At 38.7% G+C, this 15,180-nt stretch overlaps 1 protein-coding gene across 2 annotated transcripts in view; it reads left to right on the top strand.

Annotated features, from left to right (window-relative positions):
* Nucleotides 1-13,377, top strand: part of frmd3 (FERM domain containing 3) — a 53,585-nt gene extending 40,208 nt beyond the window's left edge. For both annotated transcript variants that reach the window (XM_077520935.1, XM_077520936.1), the window contains 4 exons: nucleotides 831-899; nucleotides 988-1,112; nucleotides 7,429-7,657; nucleotides 7,767-13,377. In XM_077520935.1, coding sequence (XP_077377061.1) covers nucleotides 831-899; nucleotides 988-1,112; nucleotides 7,429-7,657; nucleotides 7,767-8,235 — 892 coding nt within the window. In that variant the 3' untranslated portion in view covers nucleotides 8,236-13,377. The remainder of the gene's footprint in view (nucleotides 1-830; nucleotides 900-987; nucleotides 1,113-7,428; nucleotides 7,658-7,766) is intronic.
* Nucleotides 13,378-15,180: the final 1,803 nt, after the last annotated feature.

The raw sequence follows: 15,180 nt of genomic DNA, 5'->3' as shown, positions 1-15,180 counted from the left end.
GAGTTTTTTCTCGCAAATTTGTCACGTTATAATTTCACAAAACTGCAAGTTTACTCTCGTAAATTTGTGATGTTTTTCCTTGGAAATTTGCCACTTTGTAATGTCACAAACAGACGAGTTATTTCTTGTAAATTTACGAGTTTTTTTCTCGCAAATTTGTGCCGTTATAAAGTGGCAAATTTGCGAGTACATTTCTTGTAAATTTGTGAGTTTTTTCTCGCAAATTTGTCACGTTATAATTTCACAAAACTGCAAGTTTACTCTCATAAATTTGTGATGTTTTTTCCTTGCAAATTCGCCACTTTGTAATGTCACAAACAGACGAGTTCTTTCTTGTAAATTTACGAGTTTTTTTCTCGCAAATTTGTGACGTTATAAAGTGGCAAATTTGCGAGTACATTTCTTGTAAATTTGTGAGTTTTTTCTCTCGCAAATTTGTCACGTTATAATTTCACAAAACTGCAAGTTTACTCTCATAAATTTGTGATGTTTTTTATTTTAAGTGGCAAATTTGCGAGTACATTCCTTCCATTTTTTTATAAAGTCACAAACTGCGATTTTTTTTTTTCTCGTAAATTTGGAGAGGGGGTTCTCGCAAATTGCCACTTTGTAAAGTCGCAAATATACAAATTCATTCTTGTGAATTTTTGAGTATTTTCTTGGAATGCTTCCCCCCCTCTTAAAAAAAAAAAAAAAAAAAAAAAAAAAACGATATATATACTACGTGTCACTAATATGCCATCGTATTTTAAATTGAGCTTAGAAAGACACAAGTCATTCTCTTCATGTCTAACTAATGTCTGATGTATGTGAAATGTGTGGGGTTGCAGTGGAAGAGTAGCCAAGGAGGTGATAGAAGCCAGCTCTAAAATCCAGAGAGATCCACCTGAGGTGCGCAGGTAAGGTCCAATCATCACCGTGTAATTTTGTACGACATACCAGAGCGGTGTAAAAACTGGTGCATCTCCATTTCCGTGTCTTTTTTAGGGCACAATTTGGTCAGAGTCGAAGCTTTAGTTCATTGAGTCATAAGAACCTCATCATGAACATGGAACCTCTGGTGCCAGCCCTGCCCTCAACCAACGAGTACGACGAGACGGCCGCAGAAAACGGTAGGCGGGTCCTGTATTTATCGTTACACGCGAACATACATCCAGCAGCGAGGTCACACAGTATGTGTGCACGTACGCACCCCTCACACAGAGCGCTAATTGAGCAGCTGATGCTTCCGTCCCTCCATCAGTCCCGTCTCCCTGGAGACGGCAATCGCTGTCTGCTAAAAATACCCTTCCCATGATCCTCCCCGAGGGTGCCGCCATGTCTGTGTATGCGTGCTTGTCTCTGTGTGGGCGTGTCACCATTTTGAAAGTGCAGATCCCTCAGACCAAGCATGAAATTCAATTAGATGGGCTAATTATGTACTATATATGTATTGACGGAGAGAACATTCACGCTTGTCTCTTATTGCTTCAGTCCATTCTAACGTGAGGATTTAAAGCTTGACATGATGGTTCAGTCGTACCTTGACTCACAAGTTGAAGTAAAACCATTTACTCATATATTGCCATCAATTAGCATATGAAGACATAAATCTCAGGTATGAAGAGCAGAGGGTAAGATGACAGTTGACACCGCGTGGATGTGATGGATCTTCAATCTCGTCGGTTTCCATCACAACTTCACCTTGGAAGCGTCAACAACCGACTGCAAGGGCATTGGGATAAAGTGTCCTCCACGTCTAGAATCTCCGGCTATATTCAGAGCTCTAATCTCCGACATTAGAAGAGAAACAGGAAGCTGACCCGGCATCGGTGTCGACCTTGTTGTGTTTGTGCAGCTTGTCCCCACACTAGGCTATCGCTTATCGATCTTCTTATGGGGATTGGACTATACGTTCCTGCCATGTCCGTTTTTTTGTCAAGGAAACGACTGGACTTTATGAAACACTGTCATAGGTAGGAACAGGGTTATTATAGTTTGGGAATTTTCATTATAGTTAGTTTTTATTTTGAGTTTTTTTTTTAATGTAAATGTAGCTAGTTTTAATTCATTTTCTGGATGGTTTTGTTCATTTTATTAGTTTTAGATATTTCAAAAATGCTTAGTTTTAGTTTTACTATTAGTTTTCCTTTAAAAAAAAAAAAAAAAGAAGTCATGCTTTCAGCATTCCCACAATTATTGTCAAGAAGTGTTTAAACTAAATCAACTTTTGTTTTTTGTTTTTTTTTTTTTTTTACTGACAAACTGTATAAACTGGTGTCTACACATTTTAGTGCATGCACTCTAAAAACAGCTGGGTCAAAAGTAACCCCATTATGGATTAAAAAAAAAATGCAATTGTGGATTAAAAAAATTAAAATGAAAATGGACTGATCCACTTTATGGGTCAATTTAACCAAACTTTCTGTTTTTTTTTTTTTTTTTTTTTTTTTTTTTTTTATATATTTAAAAAAAAAAAAAAAAGACCCAATTTTTTCACCCAAGTAAAGGATCTGACCAATATTTATGAGTTTGTTTACACTAAAAAACCCATTTCTTGACTCAAAGTTGGGTCAAATTGAACCAAGTAGAGGATGCAGTTACGCTTTAGGCCAGAGGTGGCAGTCATCAATGAATAAGTGGCCAAGTCCATAATGCTTCTTTAATATCGAAATAAATACATTTAAAATCAACCCTGAAAGCTCATGTATTGAATCAATTACCAAAGATGAAAACAAAGGACATTTTCCCTGTTAATTATATTTAGTTTTGATTTTATTTTGTTAACGTGTTTTGAATCTTAGTTTTAATTATTTTGTTAGCTTTCGTTTATTAAAATAACCTTAGGTAGGAGCACAGTAGTAGTAATTTTCTGTCTCTTTTGGTAAAATCTTCATTAATGTAGTGCTTGTAACTGTCCAAAAAGTCATAAAATATATATGCAGTAGTGCTAAGTAAAAAGCAACGAGCACCATATGTTATTCGCAGTCAACCTTCAGTCCACCAGTCCAACGCCCAAGTGCGAGAGTACCATCCAATAGACAAGCAGCCGTACCATGAAGGGACGATGAACATGTCATGAATCAATTTACAGTATATGCTACTGTTATTTTAGGGATGACTGCAAGTTGTACTTTTCTGGTCCAAAAGAGATACGTTCACTAGCTGTTTTAGTGCCTTGCTCAAGGGCACTTTGTCAATAAAGTCTTCTGCAACAACCAGCCCCAATTTTTATTCATTGTGAGACTTGAGTCTGCAGTCCACCATCCTAAAGCCTGGCGCTAGTTTTGACACTGGGCAACTGCTGGTACACATTTTTTTTGGGGGGGGGGGGATAAGCACAATGTGACAAAATGTGACAGCAAATGTTGGGAAAGACCTTCATGACTTGAAGAGAGGAAAAGGAAAATGATCCCCATCCCATCCGGGGTTAGGCCTGCCTCTCTGTAATCACACTTAGATTAGTTGCCCCTCTCACATCAGGACCCCCTTGGTTATATTTAGAGCATGAAGCTTTGCTTGATCTGCCTTTAATGCCGCTGCAGTCTTTGTTAAGATGGTTGACATTCATCCGACGGGCGGCCATGTCTGTGGATCACACAGAAAGAGAGAGAGAGAGAGAGAGAGAATGTATCTGGTTAGTGTTGCCCACTCTCAAGTGTGTACATAGAGGCATGTGAGTGTGTTCAGATGCCAAACACTGTTCAGTCAGTCAATGTTGCGGCGTCGCAGTGGGCAGTTGGGTCTGAGCTTTGTCATCAGACTCACTAATGGAGCTTCTTGAGCACCGGAACGGCACAGATGCCGGTCAACTCAATTTGGAGTTGGAAGGGACCGAGGAGCGACCCGACCGCTTGCCGCCACAGGAGCTAAAGGCCAAAGAGATGCAGGAGGGAGAGGCCGGGCCCTTGGAAGTTTTCTACCCGACGGAGGCCTCGGAGGACCTGCCGTCATCATCGTCATCATCATCATCGGTGGTCGTGGCGCAGGCCTTGAGGTGCCAAGTGAAGATCACCACCCAGCGCAGCCTCCATCTTCGCATCGCCAACCACACCGCGCGGGATGTGTATGTGCGGCTGGTGGGACACGGGGGGCAGGTCGCCGGGATCAGCGCCGGAATGCAGAGGGACACGCTGGAGCCAAGTAAGATAAGGAGAGCTATGGAGTGGACCCTATAATGGTTGTACACAATCCTAGCATGCTGGTTGACATTCTTTGGATTAAGAGCGCTTTGTTAACCCTCCTAATATCCTTGGAGTCAATTTGACCCCATTCACCCTGAGGGTCAAATGTGTTTTTGAGGACAACAGGAAGGTTAAAGTTCACATTGCTTTATTGTTTACTTGGAACAATACAGAAAGTTTGAAGGAGACGTTATTAGCTCGTCTCTGGAGTCATAACACAATGATGTCAATGAGTCATTGTCATGGGTGAAGGAGGGTGTTCACCAAAACGTGTGCTGCTACTGCGAACTGCCTGTCTCTGTCAATCATCAGTGGAGAGGAAAATGGACAAAGCTGACTTTAATTAAGAGGCAGAGCTTGTTAACATAGCTAAGGTTCAATTTATCCTGTGTAAGAGATTTTGATTCCTAAGATTTTAACCGGAAAGCTAAAAGTGGAAAAACATCAAGTTAATAGATTTTTTTTTTTCTTCTTTTTTTTAGGCAGGATTGTCCTCACAATTGCATTGAAATCACTCAGTGGTGTCAGTTGTATTCCCAACAATGAAGCTCTAAATCTCCTCAAGGAGACATTTAGAGTGTGCATGTGATGCTTCACTTCCTGGCAGGTTTCCAGTACACTCAAGTGGTCCTTGTTCCAAGCCTTAAACATCCCCCAGATCACTTTTAGGTGATGCAACGCACAGCTCATTATTACTTTCTTGAGAATGGAAGACAAATTGAAGTGATTGTCAAATACTGATTATTTGATCCCAGTATTAGAGCTAAAGTTAGGCTTAACAAAACTGAGAAATGTGTTCACCCCGTGGAGATGAACCAACATGTAAATATCAGGACCCCAAGTGTGTCCTAGGTCAACTCAGATAACTCCTGGATCTTGAATCTGAGTCCCTTCTCGATGGCTGAGTGAGCTCCTCACCTCCAAGGGTGATCCCAGATTCTTAAATTCAGAACAGAACTAAGTTCTTGTCTTTTTTTATCACAAGCTTGACATTGTGAACATGGGTGACAGTAGAAACATTGATCAACCTAGAAATCAAGTACTTTTCTTTTCGGCTCTTTTACCATAGTGAATCGGTAAAGTGACCACATTATCACAAGTCTGTGGTTACCTCACTGGTAAACAAGACCTAGAGATACTTGAACAAGACCTGTATCAACAAAAGTTGAATTTTTCATCCAGAAGCTGTACTAAGGTCTTGCATCTTTTTTAAGCTGAAATATCATATTTCACCTTTAGAGTCATTTGAGAAAAAAAAAAAACCAAACGAACGGATTCAAATATGTCCTTCATTTCGGTGCCTTTCGTTTTTTCATTACTATACAACAATGACTAGTAAATATCTGTAAATAGAGACACAAATAGACATAATGAAATATGAAGCCCATTTGAACTTTGTTGGATCCCAAAACCGCAGCCCCCATCGAGGCACATAAACATTATTTCGTTGAAATGTATACTGCATTCCTTTTTGGTATTAAAAAAAACCAAATGCTCTTATGTTATGTGGATGGTGATTAACATTCCACTTGACTATGTTATGTGATCACTTCACATGAATTATTTGGCTCAGTCTGCCACGGTTCTTGCCCTTTCAATGCATTATTATTTCCTTTTTATATTTTGTAATGTATAAATAAAGACCTCCCCTCTTAGATGCCAACATTATCTGTACATATGAGTAAACAAACCCCTGGCAACTATAATGGAGGTGAAAATAAAGTGTGTGCGCGTGTAAAAAGTGTAAAAATATACCCAGCTGTCTTGTATGCATCAAGTTGAGGTGGGTGGGGTCAGTGTTCGGTGTTGTCAGTTGACTAATGTCCTGTGTTGTTTGACTCAGCTTGTCAACACTTTGGCTAATCCAGTGTTTATCTCTGGTTCAGCGCGCACACGCATGCTCAACTTCACACATGCACAAAAGAGGAACCGCCAGGCATTTTGTCGAGTGGTCGAATGTGAAGTACATGTGCTATTTTTTCCTTTCCTTTTATTATTTTTTGAACATATAAACAGATGAACAGCAGAGATAAAACAAAAAACAACAACAATCAAAATAGAAGAAAATCCCAATAACATAATCATTCAATTAATCATAACTTACATGTTCAAAAGGGAGTAGGAAGAAGTTAAAAACTTATCTAGTCCTACCCCTTTTACTAAATATATTTAAACTTATTTCATTATTTATACAATTTTAATTTACTAATTATTAAAAAATAATAATAAAATAATAAATGATATATATAACCCAAGTTATATATATATATATATATATATATATATATATATATATATATATATATATATATATATATATATATATACACAAGTGCACTTAACATATTCACATTTACCAAAAACATATATACATAAATTTACTAAACATATACCATAATACCTATCCAGATCACTTACACATACTCACATGTACATTTTTCATATACTGGTCTGACATAGATAATTTTTTTGTATGTATAGTGGACAGAAAGTGTTATTTGCAAAATACCGAAAGGAAAAGAAGAAGAAGACTGTAACATTTATTTACAGTATGTTGCGTTGCTGTCAGGCTTGTAGCGTTCCTGTTTTACAAGCATGTGAGCGCCATCTTGTGGTTAATATGCAGCTTTTTCAGTGTTAAAAAAATATAAAATAAATAAATAAGTGGCAGAAATTTAGAGTCAAAATTGTCGATGATTGGGTTTTAGTGGCTGTTTGTGACTTGCAATTGGCTGTTCACTGATGTATAATGTATTTACTTGTAAAAAAAAAAAAAAAAAAAAAAAAAAAAACCTGTATTCACACTTCAAAATGTTTGCTTTGTTCTTGTTTACTGCAAAACTGATGTTTATCTACAGCACTTTGTATACAGCAACGCCTGTTCTTAAAGCGCTTTATAAATAAAGTTGAGTTGAGTTGAGTTGAGTTAAGGTACTTAAATGTAATAAAAGGGGGAAACAGTATAGACCTGAGCGATACCTGTAAAGTAGCTATAGGTGTAAGAAATGATCATTAAACTTAAAAATAAAATATACCCTGTTTTATGTTTTTATTTCTAAAACTTTTCAACATTTTAATTCATTGTAACCTTTTACTTCATTATTAAAATATGCTCAGGGCCAATAAAAGAAATGTGCAGGGGGCTGCAAATGTAGATACATAAAAAACAAAGATAAAAAAAATAAAATTAAAAAAATCATAATGAAATGAGTGTATTCTCAAGAAGTAAAAGTTAAATCCACAATGTTTTCATCTCACCCACCAGGTTTTATTGCTCTGAAAGACTCGACCGCATTGTCTCCCGTCACACCTTCAGCCGCTGCCGCAGACCACCGACAAAGCACGGATGGAGCGAACTGTGCGTCAGACCTGCCGCTTCCCCGCCTCGCCATGGAGGCCTCAAGTCTCCGACCTCAGACGCCCAAAGCGGGACGCGAAATGGATGAGGACGACGAGGCTGATGGAGAGCGGACCATCTCTGAGCTTGTCTACAGGTTTGCTGGAGCATACACGCACTCACTGGTCACTTCATTCGGTCCTGCATGTGGAGCCCATCACAGTTGAGTTCATTTACTAAATGTGTTTCCATGTGTCCCTCTTTAGCCCTTGCGCCAGCATGCTTCCCACCCCGGTGGACGACAGCCAAGGAGGCGTGGACCTGCTGTTCTCGTCACCCGTCCAGAGTCCCGCCAGGCTTCTGCGGGAGCTCCACGCCGACCCCGACATCCAGGCCCAGCTGGAGGCCGAGAGGGAGCGCGACCGGGCCTTCGAGCGCACCCGGCTGGCAGCGAGAAGGGGCGGCGGCGGAGTCCTGAGCCTGCTGTCGTCCAACTCCCGGCTCAACGCGTGCGTGCTGAGCGTGGCCCGACTGGTCGCCGCTCTCACCGGCGTCCTGCTGGTCACCGTGCCCACGCTGCTGCTCTTGCTGGAGTCCGACCTGGACGTGTCCTTCCTGCACGAGATCCGCCAGACGCCGGAGTTCGAGCAGTTCCACTACGAGTACTACTGCCCCCTCCGTCGCTGGATCGTGTGCAAGGTCAGCATGGCCATGGAGAACCTGTGGTCAGACTGAATGTCGGATGAGTCGGCTCTAGGACCATGTGGCGAAAAGAAGGAAGGCATCATTTCAGGGAAAAAACAGATGCCCAAAAGTCTGTCTGTCTGTCTTTTGTTCGGATCCTCAGGCATGACATGGGAGGAAAAACAATACTCATTTGTAGTTACAAATTAGATATAAGGTGTGCACAAAATACTAATTTATGGACACAAATTAGGTCAATCATATGCACAAAGTACTAAATTGGGACTTCTCTATATTTTCCATGAATAACTTGTTTACCTGGGTAAGATGTAACATTTGGGAAAAAAGTTAGTGTGGCCACAATGTAACTTACATATACAATACTAATTTGTGGCCACATTTTATAAGTATAACATGCACACGAAATACTGATTTATGGCCACAAATGAGCAAAATGCGCACAAACTAATGTTCAAAAATTGGTATAAGGTGCACACAAAATGCTTATATGTGGCCATGAATGAGGCAAAACAGCAGCACGAAGTACTGAAGCGAGTGTAATATCATTCCCATGAACAACTTGGCAAATGGAACACAACTTCGTTAGAAACGGTCTTCTACTTCTAACCAAGCTTGGGGAGTAATCACCAAGACTGCTGGTTAGCATATGGAGCTAGCGGGTTAGCAACTTGTTAGTAAATATCATCACGAATCACCCACAGCTTTACTATTTGAATGGCATATTACTAATATACCGCTAAAATTGTCACCAGTCACCAAAATTGTCTGTCTGTCTATCTATCTACCGAGCTAGCTAGTTAAGCTAAGCTAGCTAGCGCTCTTGCTTCCGCCTGAATTCCAAAAACATACATATTAAGCAGTCATCAGATAAATAGACTGCACCAGACAAATTTGATACGATATTTGTTGTCTTTTTTCACATAGTGGAGTAACCCAAAAATAATTAAAGGTCATCAAGTTACATGACTTTAATATATTGGATGACATTACTAACACATCCACAATACCTATTTTAACAGGTAACTAGTAATTGTATCCGACTACATTTTCCAAGTAACTTCAACATTGCTCCTACCGTACAGTTTCTATAAAATGAGTGCTTCATTTACTTGCCTAACTGTCCAATGACAAATTTACATTTGTGACCACAAATGAGCATTTTGTACTACATGGGGGACAAATAAGTATTTTGCATGTTATACTTTGAATTTATAGCCCCATATTGGTATTTTGTGTGCACACTGCACGTTTTATGTTAATTCGCCCCTACCCATGTCATGTCTGGGTCTCCGTAGTCTTAACATGTCATTCTATCTTATATTGAGTCTTAACTACAGTTGCATCATTTGAGTCTTGACCAGCAGAACATCACAAGATGCGATCACTTGTTAAGATCGACATTTGTGGCCAAGGAAAGAGGACAACAAACTGCTGGTAAAAAAAAGCAGAGGAGATGCACACAAAAAAAAATCGAGATGCTGACAAGCTGATGCAAGGACTTTTGTTGTTGTTTTATAAATTTTGTTTGCTGAGTACCCCAATTGGTCCCCTAGCATGCCAATCATTAGAGAGTGGGCGGGAGACGCGCTTAAAACGTAGCACGCTCTCCGAAGTTGATATAGTAAACAAACAAGACACATTGGTACATAAGTTGTTTTTAAGCTTTTGTACATTTTTACGTGAAACGGATCTTTCAGGAATTTTTCAGTCAGAGGATCTACTTTGATCTTATTTTGGGAAAAATTGTAAAAGTTTACAAAAGAAGAAAAGAAAAAACTAACAAATGTACCCATGTTTATTGGGGGCAAGGGGCGTATTTTTTTCCAACTCCTACAGCACAAAAAATCGACGTCGAGTCTCTCTGTCAGACCACGTGATGTCATTTTGGAGGGGGTGTGTTTTGTTTGTGCTGATACAAAAGGTCATGTCTTCATGTTACATGTTTGGAGTGTTGCGATGCAGGAGAAACGTCCGTACGAGCGGGATGTTGGGTTTTTCCTGACAGGTCATTTGGACTGGCGAGGGAAGAGACGGACGTGGGTTTGTTAAGATGTGTGTCATGTCAGTGTCGTGTACGTTTCCCGTGATGCGTGTCGTAGAGGACGTAGCTCTTTTCCACAACACTGTGTCAAAACCGACTTCGCATCCCGTCACCCTAAGTGGTCATTTTCAAATTCTCTCCATCCAACCAAAATTCGAACCAAAAACAGGTGGCGCACTTGGTAGCTTCCATTCGGACTGTCCAGTCAGTTATTGTGATCAACTTCTCAGGAAATGGCAGAAGCAGCTCCTGTTTTCATCACTAACATGTCTCCATGAAAAAAGATGGCATCTACTGGGAACACTTACACTGGGACAATTGTCCTTTATGACCAAGCTCAAGCATGGTTATCTCCCTCTCTGACCTCCATTCACCTCTCACTTCTTGGTACTGCAATCTTTTTATTTCTTTTTTTTTTTATTATATTTTTTTTACTTTGTGTCTTATTTATGGTGATTCGATTTGGACACACAAGAAAAAAAAACGTAATTTTTTTTTTTTAATTACGAGAACAATAAAAGTAAGGCTACGAGAAAATAAGGAAAATATGTTTTTGGTGTTCTGGTGACAGAAAGTAGACTAGACTTTAGACTCGGTGAAACCAGGTCTAAGTTGTGATGCAGATAGTGTAACGTGATTGTGATGGATTTGATCCGGACACGGGCAGATGGATTCTGCGCTCCAATGATATGTGTGGTGGATGTCATCATAGTTCATTCATAAACATGACATCAAGCGTGCACCGAACCCACTCCAGCGAGTTCGTTATGCTTCCGCCATGTAAACCAGGCGCCTCTCCTGCACTGAATTTAAAGGGACTAATAGGAGATGCTTCGATTAAGTGTGTTCAATCCCACAACGGCGCAAATAACAATTTCTGTGTTCATCTACAAAAATGCTAAAAGAAAGAAAACTACACCCATGCGCCCCTATTAAGTAATAACATTCTCTACAAAATGGAAAAATAAAATAAAAAGTTGTAACATTATTAGAACAAACCTTTTGAGGGGGTATGTAAGACAAATATTGTTAAGAAAATAAATTCATTTTTTTCAATTACATTACAAAAAAAATAAATATAAGAGAAATACTGATGTTAGGGTGCATGAAAAATCATCAAAACCGAAAAAAAATGTGTTTTATGTGATTTATTTTATGGAAGGAGTATTAACATCATGAGACAAAATTAAGGGAATAAAAATGTAAAGAATGAATGTATGTAAAGAAAAAAAAACGTTTTTTAAACATGAAAATTAAGCAAAAATATTATGTAATATTTTTCAATTTTGTTCTTGTAATTCTTTGACATTTTTGCCTCCATTTCATATCATGCCCAAGTCCAGCTTTTCCAAATCATGTCGGGAAAGTGTGTCTACCCTGCTTGAGTGCAATACTGGATGTTCAAACTAGTCAAGGAATCTGTACTCGATGTAAGGTACAGATTGCCTAGCGTAAGTGTGCTCTATAGTATGTGCATTTTCTACATACAGACAGTAATACAGCACTGTGCAAAAAATGTCTATAATTAACATGACATGACTAGAATGTCAAGTGGAAGTTGATCCAAAAAAAAAAAGACAACAACAAAAACAAACAACTGTCAGTAGACGCATTTGTGTCTTGTCTGGTTGTAAACTACTTGCTGGACTTGTTAATATATGTGTACCTTTTAACCCGAAATCCAATGCTAATACTTTTGCACAGTACTGTATATAACATGATGTGTATTAATTTCGAGCAAGACTGTAGCTAATGGTGATGCACTCGAACTGTCATCTCCATTCACAGTCAGTAAAAATGTTTCCTGCCTCATACAAATATGCATAATGACGCGCATGGGTACGACCCAGCAATGCTTTATGCATATGTAGAAAATATGCAGCGACAAAGCATTTATTTTTCCTACTGAAAACCAACAGAAGGGCCAAATCACTATGACAACGTCATCATTGACATAATATTAATTCAAGTCAACATTTTGGAATTCCGAGGTAATTCTCTGACGCTTTCAAAGATGTACAGCTCCTCATTTCTGTGCTAAATCGCTCACTTGTGTCACTTTTTAAGAGCCTGAAAATCTGCATGTGCTCCTTGTGTAAATATGATGGTAATCAATGTGGAGAGAAAAAAAATGAAATATGTTTGTTGCTCCCCTTTGTCTTGTAGGCTTGGCTGTCTTGACCATCATTAGAATGTATGTGACTTGGTTTTGACCGAGAAGGGCAAGATAACAGTTAGCATTAGCTGAGACTTGGAAATTTGCTAACGCAATGATTATATTTCAAAGTTCAACTTAAATTATGCAAAATTATGAAAGATTGTTGTGCTTTTCCTGCATCTAAAGCCAAACTTGAGGCTAACAGAGCATGCTAGCATGTTACCTAACATGGCGTTCACGCTCGTTTGAATTATTAGCCGATTGAGATTAGCTTCAACTTCTTCAAGAATAACATGCAAATAAATGTGATGGCGTTAGCTAAACGCAAAGCTAAAAATGTTCTGACTGGTTCTGACATGAACCGTTTAGTTTCAAGTCTCATGATGTAGCACTAGCTTAGCTTGTAGCTTAGCATGTACGCTAACAACAAAGGGCAATGCCACCTTTAGTTCATATTTTGAGCTGTGTCACTTTAGCGCATTAGCCTACGCTGACAGGAAGTTTCCTTTTTTGTTGCATAAAAAAATCTGGCAATTAGACACTTGTTGATGTCATATCAAAGGACAAATATTTTAGGTTATTATAAGCAAAAATTTACAGCATTACATTAAATTGTGTACAATTATACATAATAAAGAATGAAATGTATTCTATTTGAACTCAGGTCTTTGGCAATGATTGGGCATGGGTATTATGTTGGAGGGAGGTATTTAGGAATTGTGTGAGCATGTACAGTAGCAGACTGATGATTTTTTTTTCCTTCATCATATTGGTTTTATTTCTTTGAAGCGACATTTGGAGATTTTATTTTGAAAGGTAACATCCACCGAAGTCAACCCGCCCCCTCCTCTGGGACAACCAAGCCTTACGAACTCTGTGAAGTGAAACATTTGAATGTTTGTATGTCACTGAGAAGAAACTATGTGTTGATTTCTATATGTTGATACTGCCACAATAAAGCTCCCTAATGTAACATATATAAGGCGGCAGAAGTTATTTTCAGTAGAAAAGACCTATGATGTCGCACCAAGCGTTTTTCAGACAGTCTTATGAGATCTTAGTTCGGCGAGGCTCAAATGAACTCAGCACATTTTGCTTTTTTCTTTACTGTTTTTTAAATTTTTTATTTTATTTTATTTTTTTTAGGGGAATCGTCATTGTTGCGTAAACAGAAAATTACGTACAGGAAGTCATTTTTCACCAGAGCGTTTGTCTGCTTGATCTGGTGAGCTGATCACTTTTTTGAAGATTTTGACTCGTCAGTGACTTTTGGCAGAATTTGTGGGGCACATCTTTTTTTTTTTTTTTTTTTTGCTCCAAAGCCAAATTAATTCATTTAAAAACTCAAACAGCCATTTTGTGAATCAATTGCGACCATGTAGGCTAATGAAAAGAAGAAAATTTGATTTTTTTTTATTTTTTTTTAAGACCTGCAAATTCTGTTTTTATTCTAAACACATTAAATATGTTTGAAGATAAGTGCTCAAAACGTGCCCTCCTCACGTCGTCCCTCCCCCACTAAAAATGGGGAGTGACAGCTTGAAAAAGCCTAGTAACAGTTGATGCACTCAGAAATTCTAACTGGATTTTACAAGGAGTTTCTGATTTGATTTTTTTTCCAAGTAAATATCAATCCCCATATTTCAGCATATATAATAAGCGCCATCATTCCATCAGTGGCTATCCACTGCAATTGCAAGTTACTTTGTAACAAGAACTTTGACCATTCCTACCATTGCAATTTGCAATTTTTCGCCCAAATGCTATTATTATTTCCATCTACTCTACTCTAATTCAAATTTTAAGTTTTCTATTATCTGGAATATTTGACACGTGAAGCAAGATGAAAGCTTTAACTTCTAACGTCTTTCAAAGTGGACATTTTAGCAACAGCAGATGCAATCCTGGTGGCAAAAAAAAAAACTGTATTCCATGCTAGATGCCATGAAGAGCATCAGAACTCAATGCCTGTGGTTTCCAAGCAAACATCAACGTGAGTGTAGCATAATTGGACGATTTGTGATTAATTAATTTGGCTTTAGGGCAGAAAAGCTTTTGCCACACAAATTCTGCGAAAGAGTCACTTTTGTGTCCAAATCTTCAAAAGTGAAAATTTTGCAGTGGGAGGCAAGCAAAGTACTGCTTCACCATACAAAATGGGTCCTCTGGAAGCTTTTGACTGCAAACGCCTGATTCAGAAAAAAAAAATTGTAATCGCTTTTATCAGCTTCTTTTGCTTCAGCAGAAGACACATCATAGAAGTACGACTTGAACTGTTTGCTCGTGTTTTTCTACGATTTTAAACTTTATTTCATTGGAAGTCATCTGCTTCTTCTCAATACAAGATACCACTACAGACAATTACTTAGAAAGACTCATTTTCCAATTCAATCACTACTGTGTTAAATAAAAGTTTTCTTTACTACCGTGCTATCCATCGGATATGGTTGGCCAATGTAACTCTTGCATACAAAATGGTCCCTTAAAGATTTCAATCATGAATGATTTTTTTTTAACTTAGTATATAATAAGCAACAGGGAAAGGCCAACACATGCAAAAAAAAGTCCCAATGTATCAGAAATAACTTCTGTAAAGTCATCATCACATCACATGGGCGTGGAAGCCAGAAACGTCTTACCGCTATTCGCGGTCGACATCCAGTACACAGCGCCTTGTGTTTGCCCTGCTAATTAATTTTGCACCCTGAGTCACGGATGCATGGCAGTGCGAGTCATGAGTCTGTTGCACTTGAGAGGAGGAAGGTGGCTCGAATCG

The sequence above is a fragment of the Festucalex cinctus genome, chromosome 5 (assembly GCF_051991245.1).
Source record: "Festucalex cinctus isolate MCC-2025b chromosome 5, RoL_Fcin_1.0, whole genome shotgun sequence".
In the NCBI taxonomy this organism is placed as follows: domain Eukaryota; kingdom Metazoa; phylum Chordata; class Actinopteri; order Syngnathiformes; family Syngnathidae; genus Festucalex; species Festucalex cinctus.
This window is presented reverse-complemented; position numbering and strand designations above follow the sequence as displayed.